This window comes from Coniophora puteana, assembly GCF_000271625.1.
Source record: "Coniophora puteana RWD-64-598 SS2 unplaced genomic scaffold CONPUscaffold_22, whole genome shotgun sequence".
In the NCBI taxonomy this organism is placed as follows: Eukaryota; Fungi; Basidiomycota; class Agaricomycetes; order Boletales; family Coniophoraceae; genus Coniophora; species Coniophora puteana.
The window spans coordinates 335,789-351,736 of NW_006913074.1; the positions used below are offsets into that span (position 1 = coordinate 335,789).

Here is a 15,948-nt window from a genome sequence, read left to right on the forward strand (position 1 = left end):
TCGGCGCCAGCGAATCTGATTGTTGTTGACCATGGTCGCAACGGCCATTCAGTAGCGGGCGAGATCCCCGAGTGCCTCTAACCAGCCTCCCCGGAACGAAAGGAGGGCCGGTTCCTCGAGGGGGCCGGTGTAGAAGGTGTAAGCAAAATAGATAAAGTCCTGAAGATGTTCCAGAGCTATGGGTGACGAGAAGGAAGCACGGCGGAGGTTCTCCAACACTTTGTGAAACCCGTGGGTCCAAAGTCGGATGATGATGTTGTACTTGGTGGGAATGACCCGCAGCAAGGTCGGAACGCTTGGTGATAGCGAGATTTCCATCAAAGTATGCATGAGCTCCGCAAGTCTGATAAGGATAGTTACTCGTATATTTACTCGTATATTATTACTCGTATATTCAAAATTATGCCCGGCTTGGCATTGTACATGTTTGACATTGTGGCTGTGGCATATCTCGCGTTAGTGCTCGGTATTTGTATACGATGTAGGGTTCTGGACTGCACAACAGATATCCACGGGCACTGTGTCTACTCGTGTTCGAGTTTTCGTTTCCAGTACAATGGGATGGCGATTCCCATCGAGCAACATGGTAGGGAAAGATCCCTAAGTGCCGTAGCGCAGCGAGGCTGCCTTGTGTTAATGCAGATGATGGGAGTAAACAAGAGAACTTACTGTTTATGATCTGATATGATCCTAACCCACTTTGTCTGCTCAGCTTCGTCTTCTGATACACCCCGACTGCAGCTCTGAAGGAGCGCCCGTCCTTCGTCGGCATGGTCGTCGGCATCTTCGTTCAGGATCTTCGACTCCAAGGCTGATATGTTCCTGTACAACTTCTTCAGTTGGACAGCAAAAGCATTGCTGCCGGCGTCATCCTTGGGTTTGCCATGGACGTCAAAGTCTGTGGAGGATGCTGACGAATTATCAGTAGTGCCTTATGACAAAGTGAAACTCGAAGAGGCCATCGAGTGGGTATAGAAAGAGGTGGAGGAGGCGGAGACGTAGTCGCCCAAGGCTTTCGAGGCTGCTTGCTGGCACATATTGTTGTACGATGGGCGGGCGAGAAACCGAGAATCGAACAGGGTCGTCCTTGCGGTGATCGTAGAGGCGCTGATTTTGGGAGGGATCCCGTCTCTGTGTTCCGTTGCAGGGAACATGCAAGCTGCTGTTGTACTTGATAGGCGGAGAGACAGAGGTTAGGTCAAAGATGAAAGATAAGAGGAGTAACCAAATGAAAAAGATAGACATACCTCGGTGCTCTCCCCATCCTGTAAACCCTTCTGGAATGCAGAGGAGGATGGCCTTGGCAGCGAGCCAGCAGACGTACACGAACTGGAGGATAGGACATCAGCATTGTTGATGGCAAGCGCGGCGAAGAGAGGAGGGGATACTCACGTAGTATGTCCAGCCGAGGGCGTCGAGCGCGAATGGGTTGACGTACCGGTTGAAGACGAGAGCGACCGAAATGACGAAGTTGAAGACGTTGAAGCCCTTGGCGTGGGGCAGGTAGAGCAGGATCTTGACCGTGTACAAGACGATGAGAGGCGTGAAGGCCAAGCTGGAAGTAAAAGGAATCAGCTGAACTATTCAATGGAGAAATTAAAGAATAGACGTACTCATAGGCAGCGTAGACAGAGAGCGTCCCCGCCCCCATCCTTCGTCTTCGCCTTCTTCCGCGCGGGCTCCTCGTGCTCGATCGCCTTCGTATCGTGTGCGTCACGCGCTGCGAAGCGCACCTCGCAGAACCGGTCTGTGCGCGCCTCGTGCTTTCCTCGTCCCACCCTGCCACTGTCGCTGGGGTCCCGCTGTTCCTTTGCCAATGCCGATGCTGACAGGCATACTTGGCATGCTCGACCATGTTGCGGTTCGCGCCCGGGATGTGCCTCGGTGCGCGTGAGCGAGGGCATGTCTGAGGCGAATGACGTCGCCTCTGTCGTGACCGTGCGGATTGTGCTGAACTTGCCCTGGTTCGAGTTTGATCGGCGGAAGTCGAGCAGACTCGAGAACGCGGCCGTGTCCGTCAAGTTGCTCGACGCGCGGGACTGCCGCGAGGGGGGACCGAAGCCGGTGCTGTGCTGCTCATCCGCAGCGGCAGTGAAAAGTTCGTCGCTACATTTTGAGGACGAGCGCACGCGAAGAGGCGAGCGGGGAGGAACAGGTGGATGCGAGATCGGGGGCACGCTGTCCGTCTCACGGTCGCTCGATGCGATGGGAGTGCTGCTCCCCTCGGTGCTGCTCCTCGCATTCTTCGTGGTGCCGGCCGACGAAGCGCCGGATATAGGACTGTTCGATTACACCGTGTCCAAACCGTCGCAGCACGACTGCTCCGGTTCCACTTCTCTACTCAAGGTTTTGTTATATTGCGGACAGAATATGTCGTTAAGTGAGCCCGTGCAAATATATAATTCAATAATTATGTACAGGGTTAAGATTCTACAGATGCAGGTAACACATTAATTGTCAGCGTAATACATACTAGCAGTGTCCAGTGGGGAAAGAATGCATCAGTTGTGAATGTCTGTGTCAACATTGGCAGACTGAGGCACTTGCGGCCACGAACTTGGTAATTCGGGGAGGTCCACACGACTCCGCTTTGGCGGACGCTGTCCCGATGGGCTATGGCATTGCATGTTACTGTACTTTTACGACCCGAAGTTCAGTCCCCCTGTCCCCCCTCCTTGAACTGAACCTAAGGTAGGTGGACAGTCCCCCCTGTATCGCACCTGTTGAACTTAGTATGGGGGACACGCGGTAGATATAGAAATACCTTGTATATTAGCTTGAAATTGTAATAAATAATCAACAGCTACTCTACTGACCTAAGAAACTAATATACTACTTGGTAGACACAGCAACACTTACCTTGGCTTGTTTCCTTTGTATTGGGGAAGTTGATGACATTGTGGACGGTAAATAGGGCCGGTTCAGTGCCAGTGTCCCCCCTGATGTTGAACTTCGTGTCCCTCAGACCAACCCTCTGAACTTAGGAGGGGGGACAACCGGTTAAGGTAATATCCCCGACGCGCGACTTTCTCACGCCACCGTGAACCTCGGGTCGTAAAAGTACAGTAGTCTGCATGTCCTCGTGAGTTTTAAGTCCATCTGGCACACGCATGCGCTTGGGCGAACTTGCCGTGTCACCGTCTTGCAACTCAGTGAGCGTAACCGATTCCGCGCCAGGCCCAGCTAGCATACTTTCTTCTGATGGACGTGCCCGTTTTTGTGACTTGGAACTCGCCAGGAGCCCTCGGCTCTTTGGCAACGACTTCTGCACCTGGATGGCCTTCTTCGCTCTTTCGACATCACCAAACGAAGGTGGAGCCTGCATGGTGCTGATATTTACCAGAGCTCGTTAATAAAATACACAATGTAGAGTATGAACTGAACTCACCGACGATCTGTGAGCCTTTGGACAAGCTCGGGTTTGTTACCACCAAGCACCAGCCCCGCCCCTCGACACAAGTGTTTCAGAACATCATTAGAAGCTGCTTGCCTAATAGAATCTGAGTATCGTTTGCAGAAATCCAGCTGAATGACACCTACCAATCATGTGGTTGCAATGGAGCCTGGGGGGGATCTTCGAAAATCCGAGGTGAAAGTGCCTGAGGGTTGATAGTGATTGCTTGCAGAGGGTCACTACACTCTGCATCATCACGCCTTGTTCTCTTACCAGCACCATCCCCCCGTGGGAACTTTTTATCCTCCCTCTCCTCCACTAAATTATGCGACATCTATCACCATCGGTTTAGGGATGTCATCACCACTCCACTCCGTTTCACTTTCTGAGGGACGACAACGAGGCGATATACCCATCGGGTGTTGATCACCCACCATCCACCATGCAACAATACTGTCGGCGACATCAGTCCCGCCCACCTCAAATTGCTTCAAGCTGGCGCTCAGTGCTCGAGCCCCCTGTTTGCTCTCCCATCTTTACCCGCAAGGGACATAGCACCCCCGACCCCCGTACGTCACTCATTTGGTACCTCCACGTTGATGGCCTCTTCGGGGTCATTGGCCTCCTATGGGGTGGGGACCAGGTTTGTTGGGTTCCGGCCCACTGTCAAAGGTAGTTGTGAGGAGATGTGGAATAGGGACCTGGTATTGTTTGCAGCACTCTTTTCTATGGCCATTTTACCTCACCGACATGCTCCTTGTGTGCCGCCTCTCCCATACATGCTACCACAGCATACTATACTTGACTTGTGACTTCCTTCGGGTTGCCTCATCCTCTCAGTGATCCTAGTCTACTGCGACGGGATTCCCTCATCTCAATGAGATAGTTTCACTTCTGAAACTACTCCCTTACCACCTTGTATATGATTCGTTTCATTACGTTTCATTCTTCCTCATGCATTGTCTACGGACTACCTAGTGCCCTAAGGGCTTTCTCCAGTGTTCGTTTGTAGTGTTTCGGTTTTAATACATTCCCGCCTAAGGCGGTGTTGAGGCAAAAAAAAAAAAGGTCACTACACTCTGCGCGATCAAACCTGGTGCCTTTGAAACTTCAGCTTGAGGGTCAGTACCGGTGGACTCCACCGAAATACCACCCGGGATGTTGACGAGTTCGCTATCGTTGGTCAGCGATGCGATCACAGCGTTCGTGGGCTGGGGGGCATTGTTGCTGGCTTCGGTGTTTCCATGCTGGTTCCGTTCCGCTTGTTTCTGCTTGTTTGCTCGAATACTTATGCCGCCGCTTGTTTGATACCTTCTTCATCAGTTTCAGGTACAATGTGAGAGGATGGTCTGAGGTGGGAGGGGATAGCATTATTGATGATCTGATAGTTATGCAATGCATTCACGTTCACAATGAAGTGCTCGTCATCGGCATGCTGGACAAATGTTCGTGTTCGTGTTGTGAGCTCGCGCTCTTCTGAAATGTGTTGCGTCCTGCTCGGTTTGCATTCCCCAAGGTAGCAGTCATGTTGGAGGTTTACACTACATATCACATCCTATAAACCATTGAGATCACAGACAAATCACATTATAGCGAGTTTGCCGAGCTTACCGCTGGCGTTAAGACCAAAATCATTTCTGATTTCTTAAGAGTCGGCATACGAAGTGTGGGGTGGGTGTGTCGTTCAGCTTGTAGAGTTGAACAGCAATATAAACACCGTCAGGTGATGATGTCCGGGTGTCTGTAGGTCCAAGTATCTCGAGGATCCTTCCAAAGGCAAGGTCCGAGATTGTACCCTACAAATGTTAACCAGAGTTAGTAATCCGTACATTGATACAGTGGACCAGCAGCGAACTCACAGACTCATGCTGTACAATAGCATTCTGCCCGATCTTGATAATATCGCGTGACTGGGCTACGACGTCCTTGGCGTGATACACAGCATGATCTGGATTCCGTGAGGAGTGTTCACATGCCAGCGTGGAGGTCCAGGCGATCTCCCTCAAGTTGGGCCCACCAACTTTGCCTTGCTCAGACGAATGCGAAACATTGATTGAACCTAGAAAACAATGAGTGGTGCTTGTTGATGAATCACTGACTCGGAGGGACAAACCAGGAGCATGCGGTGTAGTGGCAGATAAACCAAGGAGTGCTGCATACTCGGGTCGATCGCTAACATGCTTGAGGACATTTGGGCTGGCATGTGCCCAGGATTTGTCCTTGCGTTTCCACCACCCGCCGGTAACAATGTGCTTGATGACATCCATGCCAGCAAAGCACTATACAATGTCTCGATTGGGAGCTTGGTGGTTGCTGTGAATGGAGGCTGCTCGGAAGACTGCATTATAAGACTCGTAGCGTTCGGTAGAGAATAGAAGCGCAGGACCGAAGCGCCGAATATAGAAGACGAGATGAATCAGAAAATGGAACTTTGGTTTTGATATAATTATGGATGGACTGCATTTGGCGGTTATATGCAGAAAATTGGAGATAATTTGATTCAAATCACGCTGTAAGCTACGTTAGAAAGAGGAAGATCACAAAATTTGAAGAGAAGGCCTACTGAGTAATCGTCAATATTCTCAATCTCCGTGTGCCAAAGAAGGACCACCATCCTGCCAGTCACTATCCAAGCATCGAGGACGTCCTGTGGGACCAAGCCATGCACCGCAAAGGCCATAACCTGAGATAAGCACTTGAAATGTTTTCCGATCAAACCACCTTTGTACTGGCACATGTATTCTGCCGAGAGCTTTGGGATATTGAGGCCAGACTCCTCGACAGAATGGAGTCGAGACTGGAAAACACCTAGCTTCTTATCTTTTTCAAGCAGGGTCGTTGTTTGCGCCCAGAAATACTTAACAACTCCGAGAAGAATTGTATGTAAGATTTCTGTCGGTGTATCCTTATGAATGTCAACACCTGTTTCAGTTAGTGAGCTTTTGCCATATGGTTAACAAAGGATGAACACACCATCCATCTCCAGCAGCGGATTGAGAATAACACCCCGCCCGCGAGCATTGTAAAGCTCTTGAGAAAGCATAGCTTGACACACATCAGGTGTCACAGCAGCTCGGTCAGGAGTAGCCTTGCGTAAATCTTGGCCGATCTTGACAATGGAGTCAAGAATTGGCTGTGCCAGATGGTCCTTGATGCCGGTGCTTCGGGATGCTTCAGCAAGCTTAGTGGCAGCTCCTGGTTGGCATGCCATCTCGCATTGAGCTCGCAGGTGCTCATAAGTCTCATAACTCGTGCGCAGATTTCCCTCCTGATATCAGAAATGAGCAATAGCACCACAAGAAGTAAGTATATGAATTATTATTACCATGAAAAAACTCTTAAAACCCTCATCCGACCTTTTGTACTCCTGAGTCCCACCGCACATGCAAGTTCTGCAGAAGTGATTGGCATTGAGGCCTGCACAGCTGCAGAGCTCGGACTGCATGGGGTTATCACCAGCAAAGAGTAATGGGTAAACTTGTAAGAGGACCTCCTCTTTTGTTTCGCAATCGTAAGCTTCGACCGGGTTCTGAAATGTCTTCCTATTAGGAGACATAAGTACGAGCCATTACTTGATAATATAACATTATACTCACTCCATTGATGTTCGGATGCCCTGCATCATCTCGAGAGGCGTTGCATGTGGGGACGTTGCTATGAACCGCACATGAAACTCTTCTGATAGTTTCTCGCGTGGCAGGGCACCAGTTGACATATAACACGAGAAGTGTTCATTCCACTGTTTTGACTGGTTTCCGGAGACATCGTCCAGGAAAACAATAACTGGAATCGAGTACACTGGCCGTTTACCGGCCATCTTCCGCAGTGGATGTGGCAATGCGCTGTCGGTATGTTTTATCTGATTGGTAATAAGCTCGCAAATGCTTTACTAGCACCGTGTTGGTGACTCACCTCTGATCGGAAAAATCAGGGCCTTATTCTGCTCAATAATCTCTTCAACGTTCTCCATAAACGTTGACACGCGCACGGCGGCAACTTGATCCGACTTCACTACAAGTGCACGATCCTGTTGACGATTAGTAAGCATGAACACAGCTGACCTTGTAAGACTTACACCGGTATCATCTTGATGAAAATGGTACCCAAAAGCCCACATGCTGGACCCGTTATTACGGGTGAACCAGCGTGTTGGCAGGAACCAGCGTCCATAGGTGCGTGCAACAAGCTCGTTAATATAGTATGTACGCCCATTTGCTCGGACCATAGGAGTCAGGAGCTGGTCAGGTACGTCACGCAGCATCTTGTGTCCATGCCATAGTTGACTCAGCCGCCCTCCTGCATCCTCGGGATAGAACACCATGTCCGGGTGAGTAATAGGGTTTGACATGTCCTGATATTCCTCAGTATGATCCCATTATCTTAACGTAGAATAGATTACCTTTGCAATTGCATCACCGATCTTATTAAGGTACCATACATGACCTTGTGCCGACTCCTGACCTTGTGTCGGACTGGCTATCTCATCCTCGAGCTGCTCCTGTACTTTCGAGAGAGCATATCGAGTCGGTACCTCAGCTCCTAGATCGCGTGCCCATGACAAGATAGCCTTCTGCTGGGCCTGCGAGAAACGAAGCCGGGGTGACTTGAATAGTAGGTCGGTCAGGAATGACTAAGTGGACGTCAGACTTGTCGTGCTATTGGCTGATTGGAACATACCTTCTTATCAGGATATGGGAACCACTCACCGCTGTACTGCGGCTTTGGAAGATTTCGATCAAAGACTGAGTCTGCACCCCAGTCATCTATCCAATATTAGTCACAATTACGCGTTCAAAGAGTGGTTCACGTACCACATGGAAGGTCGTCATCAGTATTAAGCGGCAGACTCGCCTCCGCATCCTCATGAAGAGGAATCTCCATATCCTCAAAGCCGGTGGTTGCAGACGAGATGGCTGCAAGAGCTCGAGCCAGAGATGCTTCAATGGCACTCGAGCTCTCAGTACCAGCTGAGAACAAGACTTCATTACCGTTCCTATCAAGGAACTTGGGTTGGTCGGTGTGATCTCGCGCACTCGTATTGTTGAGACAATCTCCCTCTTCCCATCCAGGCGAGGTAAACGAATCATGATCATCCTCTGTATAACATGAAGCCGAGATTTGGGCTGCTAAACATGCAAAGTTACTGAAACACACCGACGAAACCGGTGCGCTGGCTTTGTGATGATTCAGCGCGGGTGGAAGATTGAAATGCGCGTTCGGCCAGCTGGTCTTGATATTGCTGAACCCTGATCTGGTGCCTTTTAGAGTTGACGTGAGCTGCAATATTCCGCCGGGGCCACCATGGATTTGTGCCGGCCTTGGGTTCACAGAGACGACAGCGTGCCTCTCTGTCTGCATCCCTAAATTCAAAGTCTGAAGGACGTCAGGTCAGCCGCCTCGAAGACAGCAGGCGACATGCGGGATGTATTCATATTGACAGCCCTCGAGTTTGACGCAAGCGTGTCGGCGGGCAGAACGGTGCTGAGGCAAGATCGAAGGTTCACCCTGGCACTGGCTCAAGCCCAATGCTGGACCAGCATCGAAACTCATGGCGCCTCGGGCAAAGCATCCGATGTGGAGTCGACATGGTGATCGGTGGCGCTCCCGCTGGACGTTGGAGCTGGTATCAATGCTGAGCGCTGCTAACCGAGTTAGCATCGCGCCGGTGGTCGGGACAGCCAAGAAACGCTGTGTTCGTCACGGTGTCGGATTGGCTACCTATTCTAGGTACATTCTACCAGATTACTACATTTGCATGCAAATGTCTCCACCGGACCGGGGCTCAATTAGGCGTGTAATTAGACAAAATAAAATAAAGACGAACAACGGTACTGGAAAAGGAAGGCAATTAGCAATGAAACAAGAAAGAATTTGCAAAGTAGCATGTGACCCTCCCTATAGTAAATAGAGTTTACCGCCAACTGTTAAAATGAGAGTGCCTCCCCCCCATACCCCTTTACCTTAAAAAGGTAACGGAATTTTTGCTAGAAAAAGAGACAGAAAATACGTGTGGGAGAAAACCCTTTTCGCTAATTTCAACGCAAGAAAAGCCAAAGGAAAGATTGCCATTTGCATCTCATATCCCCTGTTTTGGACAGGAAAATGAATACTCTTCTCCACAGCCAGCAGAGTTACCACATCGGGCATCCATAACTAGACATTTATCCTTTTCTCACCTAAAAAAGCAGACTCCTAACCAGTCGGTCAGACGTTTTGGTGACCCGGCGCCGAATTTGCCTCTTTCGGAACAAATTCCAAGGTCAGCGGTCTGACTGACTGGCACCAATATCGCGGCTCAGATTTTCCCATACGCCAAATGCGCCGAGTCAGCCCATCTGACCGGCTGGGTTAGGAGCCTGCTAAAAAAGGTGAGCCCGCATCAGCCCGAGAGATATTGTTGCCGCATTTGGCGAACTGGCCGGAACCAAGCCCACAAAACTTGTACTTGCACTCATTATCAGTCCGGATAACACACCACGTCGCCATGTAGAGGCTAAAAACCGCGAAGATCAACACATTGTTATTCGGTATTGTGGCAAGAAAGTGTACTCCAAGGAGGCGCTTTGGGCTGGTTTCACGAACCGCGGCAACACTACTGAGAGATCGCCCGTGAGAAGTCGGAGTTCACGTGGTGCGGGACAACGATGGTGCGAATCCTTCCCACACTTATATTAGGGTGTGCTGCCAGTGAATTTACCTATCCCACACCGAACGCCGGCCTTTCTCTTACTACACATATTATCATCTACAATGAACTCCACAGGAGATCACAGCGTACTCCTCAAGCGAGTTCGTCAAAGAATGGAACGACATCAAAAGAACCAAGCAAGCAGCTCGCCAGAGTTCCATGAAGCGGATTCAGTAACACTTTACTTTCCCTGGTCAATGCCTCGGTTAAACTTCATCCCACAATAGTGTTGCGATACCTGCCACGATGTCGGGAAGGTATGGAAGTGCACCGAAGGCAATTGCGACACAAAAATATGCGTTCAGAACGCCGGGCCTGGATGTCTGAAGCTTCTGTGTGACACACCAAAGGAAACATTTGTATGCCCCATGTGCACAATCAAAATCGGGAAGCGTTCCATGCCGGTATTCCTCCATATTTTTGGCCAGTTGATTGTGCACTCCGCTGACATAAAACGCCTTAGTATCTGGTTGAGAGCTACTTCCGGGGAAGAAAATTAGCCAACAGAGCAGAAAACCCGCTTTGGGTAGCCTTTCTGTCAAGGGAGGCCACCTGCGGCTTCCTCGGAGACATACTCGGCCGGGTCCTGCTTGAGCAGTTCTCCAATTCTTCAGGAAATGTGTGTGTTCCTACTTCAGCTTTCCTTTTACCAGAACTTATCTCGATATTATGGCTGTCTCTCAGCTTTACATTGCCAGGCGTAATGTGGACATATGCCCATCTGATGAGAACACATCCGACACTGTATGGCTGCATAAAGCGGATTACAAGAGTGACGTGTTGATCGTGGTCGACGCTGATTTCGATAAAGCCGCTGGAAACTTGATTACGAGACAGGGTGTGGGTTCTTCATCGAGCCCACTGGTCAGCGAAGTTGGTTCTCAACATCTTCAATCCCAACCGGAAACTCAATTTAACCATAGATCATCCTCAATAACTTTGGAGACGACTTTGTGACTTCCCTCGATAAGATGAACAATCTCATACAACAAGGATACAACCTGACTCGTGGAGTTATAATCCCCCGAGGTGGACCATGTATGAACAATCGCGCAAGCTTGACAAGGCTTCTTCAACTAGTTGAACTGTAAGCAAGCTAATTAGGGGAGGGTGTAACCGCTGATGGTCCACTTTAGGTCTGTCTTTGACTTTGTACTCACATTCACAAACTCGGACACAAATTGCGAAGTCCTAGCGCAAGCTGTGGCACATTTTATGGAAGGGGTGCACATTTATCGTATGGACCCCTGGATGTCTCTCTTGTTGTCATTTGGAAACTGCTCCGTCCTTGACGACACTTCGGCAATACTGGTATGGACTAAATATGAACGCTCCGAAGGTATCCTAGAAAGAAAGTACGTTCTGGCACAAGTCCTTTCCCGAGCAAACCGTACAGTTCGACCCTGGGGTATAGATTTCTGGCGTTGCGACTCCTGCAAACGTCCCATGAAGCAACTCAATTTCAACTTCAGTGGTAAAAACAGATCCATTGACACATGGACCAAGGCCAAGATGACATACAGGTGTCAGGCGTGTGGGTATCGCCGCACGTCCATCAGATGTCCTCAATGGATATACGGAGTGGAAGATCATATGAACTTGGTCCGGTTTCGATGGCCACTAACCAGGGAGCAACTAGATGAAGTGGGAGCAGACTTCCACGAGTCTGTCGTCGTAGATCCGTAGCTCCTGCTGTAGTCCCTTACATCCGCCGAGGTTGACGGAACATCCGAAAGAACCGGTGTCGGCGTTGAATATACAATTTTTTTAATTGGAATCTACACCCTGTTAGCCATATTAGCAGTGTTGTTCTTGGCTTGGCTTCAAGTGGGTGTCGGCCTGACCAAGTCTCAATCCAGTCCAAAGTTATTGGTTCGTGGCTTGCGCTTGGATCTGGTTTGGTTTGGCTCACTCTCTGCACCCAGACGGTTGTTTGTGTACACGGCCAATCGAGACAAACCTTGGGGGAATGTTTTGACGCGAGAAACCTTGCCAGAACCTTGATAGGATCTAGTCGCGCGATACCGCGGGACCTTGCAGCATACTGTACGTTTACAATCCGAAGTTCAGTGCTTTCAGTCTCCCTGTCCCGCCTCACCACCCTTCCTTCAACTTAACCTAAGGTTGGGGGGGGGGGGGGGGGGGGCAGTCCACTCTGTATCGCACTCGTTGAACTTAGTATTGGAGACACGCGGTAGATATAGAAATACCTTGTATATTAGCTACAGAAGTGTAATAAGTATGCAACAGCAACTCTACTGACCTAAGAAACTAGTATACCACTTGGTAGACACAACAACACTTACCTCGCCTCGACCCTACTGTATCCCCTGCATGCTCGTCGTGTGGAGCGGACAGGGAGACAGTACATCACTTCCTAGTAGCCTGTCCAGTGTACATGGCACAATGGGAGCGTCTGCGCCACGAGACTGAAACCTACCATGAACTCTCAAGCTATTGAACCAATGATCAACAGCTGTGAGGAGAGCGTGTACATGGCAGTTATCGCAGATGGTCTAAACGGAGCGTAGTGCATTAGAAAGGTGTAAACGAGAGTAAGCTGCTGATGCACTACTCACACGTTAGTGTTATAACCCCTCGCCAATGTCCCACTCGTTTTGCTCCTCTGACTCGTCGACAGCCTCGACCATGTCTCCGTCCATGTACAGATCGACATCGCGTTCGTCTTCGAGGCTTAGTCCTGGTCCTTCGTCCTCTGAGAGTATATTAGCTGACAGTTGTGTGCAAAACAACTAAGACTTGCCTTCGTCAATAGTGTCTCCACCGCCCGTTAATGTATCAGTGTCTATATCCACGTCGCCACTGGCGGTCGAATCGAGAGGTGCTGACGCTGTTACAGAAGTGTCAGTAGATGTTTGTTAGGATAAAGGTGGTATGGTGGGCGGGGCGTTGTTTGTGTCTGCAAATGAAGAAGAAGCCGTGTTTGGCCCGGTGAGCGGAACCATGCGACGACGAACCTGAAGCCGTCGCTGGTGTTGATTGAAATCTTTCAGCGGGGTACTCGAGCCATAATCGAGCGCTTCAACGCCATGATATCTGGCACGGGACCATCGTCTTTGTCGAGTAAACGCCCCTTGACCTCTTCGTACACTTGATGTGACTTCAGCCAGTCCATCAGTCACGTAGTGATGTCCGCGCTGAGGTCAGCCGCTGCGTGGTGATTTCCTTGTTTTGAGCCAAGGGCCGCATTTATCTTGTTCGATAGCTTGCGAAGGACATTGACGCATGGAGCGACGACTTCGAGCCACTCCCATGACGCGTTTGATCCGTGAGCGCGACAAAATATCTGATCAGACAGTCAGCGTATTGGGTTGAGGGCCTGGAGAAGTGATGGGCCACATCACGCACCTTTACCCAGTAGTTAAGGTGTTCCTGCAGTAGGTCGACTTCCACAAATGCGTTGGGTACACCAGTTGGGTTAACCAACCAATTATTCATAATAACACGTCTTCGAATAGGAGGTGTAAATGCAACGTGTTGGCTTGGGTTCAAATAATTAAAACTTACTTTAAACGCTTTGGACATACTCTTTGCAGATTATGGATGAGATTGAGGGTCTCGTACGCATATTTAGCCCGCACCGCCCCACGGTAGATAAACACCCATATCTTGAGGACAAGGAGGACACGGCCCGAGTCGCCTGCCTTCACGGCATCAGTGAACTCGCGCAGAATGAGGGCGTCGCGAAGGAAGAGAATGGCATTCTCAAACACCATGTCTCCTCGTGCAGCCTTTGTTCCATGAAAGGGTGGGCATAAGTTCTCGTCGCGAGCATCACGGAGATCTTCCACTGTTTGGCTGTTTGCGTATGCGGACACCACCGCCTCCGCGTAACGCTTTAGCTCCCGCAGTGTCACACCGTCTGCCAGCTTTTCGAGTGAGGGTTTGCCTGACACCAGCAACAAACAGTGAAGAACGCGTGCATAAAGGGAGACAAAAATCAGATCACGACACGTACGGAAAGGTGGCAGCGACGACACCGTGATGTGTTTCCGCTCGAGGACAGCATTGTGTGCGGCGAGAGAGGCGGGATTTGATAAGTCGTGGTTAGACAAGCCAAGGTGTGTTAGCATCATCCCATTAGTCGCAGCCATCTTGTAGTGAAATAGGCCCGGAACCCAGCAGGCCCACCGCAGCGCTTCTGCACTACCCTCATTCCCCGCACGCGCTACCTCCAGTGCTCGATCACGAACCAGAGATAGCTGGTTACCCGCAATCAGCTTTGCGGAGCCATAGAAAGATGGGGAAGATGTATCGATATGGAGCTCCTGTAGAACCTCCATGATCACATCAGCATTCCCTATTGTCGAGGACTCGTCTATGTTCATCGCAGGCAGGGGGTGAAACTCGGTGGTATAAACTTCAATTTTTGATTCCGTGGTGGGTGAACATGCTGACACTTCTCCTGCAAGTCGGCCTAGCCCAGCTCTACCATATTGCACTGCAATACGCATGATACAATGAACCAAGCACTGGTGGAATATGCTAGCTTCGGCCTCCGTGTGCTCAAGATCGTCAAGGGTCACTTCTGGCGCTGAGCCTTCGGCCTGGCGGATAAGCTCATCTGTGTCAAGATCCTCAGCAGTTGCGTTGTGAAGGGGAATCAGTGGAGCACAAGTCCCATTCTCCTGTGAGTCTGGAGACAGTGTTTCGTAAGTGTCCCTACACTTTGAGCATAACAATCTCAAGACAACAAACCTTTATGCCCAACAAGTTGCTCCGCCGCCTTCCAGACCATATCTATGTTGTCATAGACAATCATGAAGGGTAAGACGCTCGCAATTTCACGGGTAGTAGCCCTCAGTGAGTTTGATAACAGCTCTAACGTACCCTCAGATTTGCGTAGCTTGGGCACCGGGGGTACTGTGTCACCGGAGTGAGCAAGGTCCATGGGTACAGCGTGAAATCATACCTTCACCACGGCCTGCTTCTACAATCTCACCACTAGAACTAGTGAGCACTGGCGTTGCTGCGGAAATTGACTCGGACACATTGTTTGCCTCACTTCCAGGCTGGGGTTCTGCAGGGATCATGTCGTTCTCGGGTGCGTCTTCACTATCTGCCTTGTAGCTTCCTCGTCCTGCCACTGTCACATACCTTACTGACACCCCCAAGCGGTTCAGTACCGTGACGAGCTGGCGAGAAGCGCCACCAGCATACAGATAAAGCCCAAGTAAGTGCTTCATCATTGAGTTCTGCATGCTGCGCTGTCCGAGCAGCATTAAGATAATGTGCATTACAGTCTGTGCTAGTGTACATGAGTGTGAAACTTGTACAGTGACCAATTCAAAAGCTCACAAATGCCTTATGTTCCAGAGACTTGTTGCTTCCTTTATCTCGCTGCCGTGCAGGGGTGACCATACGCCGGAGCATATCACTGCAAAAGCATGTATACCTGATTATAATGTACTTCGTACTTGATATGCTAGAATAATGTCCCTTTGGCCTGATTTTGAAGTCATGTACCCGGACCTGATATATCAAGTAATGTACCTGGACGTGAAATGCGAAATCATGTTCACGGTGACGTCAGGTGGCGTCGGTGTTTGGAGAGCCTGGCTCCACCTCCAATAAACAAATGCAAATGTTGAACTTAGGTCTTCTCGCGTTGTCTTTTCTTCTGTCTTGACATCTCCGTCGACCTCTGCCATTTCATCCTTCTTCTTGTCCACCGCGTTCACACCTCACGTCAACCTCGCGCTCCCTGCTATCGTATTCTATGGCAGCTCCGGACACAGGCTGCTTGGCCTGTCAAGTACGTTCTCCTGCACCAGGCTGACTTTTTGTCACTCAATGTATTCGATTCAAATGACTCTATACTGCTATGACGTCTATGAATCTTCAA

The 15,948-nt window shown here is 50.0% G+C and overlaps 5 protein-coding genes across 5 annotated transcripts in view; 2 read left to right on the forward strand and 3 right to left on the reverse strand.

Annotated features, from left to right (window-relative positions):
* CONPUDRAFT_86014 (uncharacterized protein) overlaps nt 1-929 on the reverse strand; it is a gene marked incomplete at both ends in the record, with an annotated part of 4,391 nt that extends 3,462 nt beyond the window's left edge. Inside the window, one exon of the mRNA XM_007777530.1 lies at nt 670-929. Coding sequence (XP_007775720.1) covers nt 670-929 — 260 coding nt within the window. The remainder of the gene's footprint in view (nt 1-669) is intronic.
* A 2,767-nt stretch (nt 930-3,696) lies between these two features.
* CONPUDRAFT_86015 (uncharacterized protein) lies at nt 3,697-4,449 on the forward strand. The gene has a single exon (XM_007777531.1). The coding sequence runs from the start codon at nt 3,837-3,839 to the stop codon at nt 4,068-4,070; it is 234 nt and encodes a 77-aa protein (XP_007775721.1). The 5' UTR covers nt 3,697-3,836; the 3' UTR covers nt 4,071-4,449.
* Nucleotides 4,450-5,639: 1,190 nt separating this feature from the next.
* Nucleotides 5,640-7,483, reverse strand: CONPUDRAFT_133377 (uncharacterized protein). The gene is made up of 7 exons (XM_007777532.1): nt 7,470-7,483; nt 7,307-7,421; nt 6,991-7,253; nt 6,720-6,936; nt 6,448-6,575; nt 5,958-6,333; nt 5,640-5,904 (listed from the first exon to the last, which is right to left on the reverse strand). Exons 3-7 carry the CDS (start codon nt 7,209-7,211, stop codon nt 5,674-5,676), a joined length of 1,173 nt encoding a protein of 390 aa, XP_007775722.1. The 5' UTR covers nt 7,212-7,253; nt 7,307-7,421; nt 7,470-7,483; the 3' UTR covers nt 5,640-5,673.
* A 2,661-nt stretch (nt 7,484-10,144) lies between these two features.
* CONPUDRAFT_78294 (uncharacterized protein) lies at nt 10,145-11,768 on the forward strand (the record flags this gene model as incomplete). Its single annotated transcript, XM_007777533.1, has 7 exons — nt 10,145-10,255; nt 10,310-10,339; nt 10,546-10,701; nt 10,767-10,946; nt 11,006-11,169; nt 11,219-11,437; nt 11,555-11,768. 7 exons carry the CDS (start codon nt 10,145-10,147, stop codon nt 11,766-11,768), a joined length of 1,074 nt encoding a protein of 357 aa, XP_007775723.1.
* A 1,453-nt stretch (nt 11,769-13,221) lies between these two features.
* Nucleotides 13,222-14,994, reverse strand: CONPUDRAFT_160399 (uncharacterized protein; the record flags this gene model as incomplete). The annotated part of the gene is made up of 6 exons (XM_007777534.1): nt 13,222-13,389; nt 13,452-13,551; nt 13,611-13,992; nt 14,062-14,739; nt 14,802-14,843; nt 14,934-14,994. 6 exons carry the CDS (start codon nt 14,992-14,994, stop codon nt 13,222-13,224), a joined length of 1,431 nt encoding a protein of 476 aa, XP_007775724.1.
* Nucleotides 14,995-15,948: the final 954 nt, after the last annotated feature.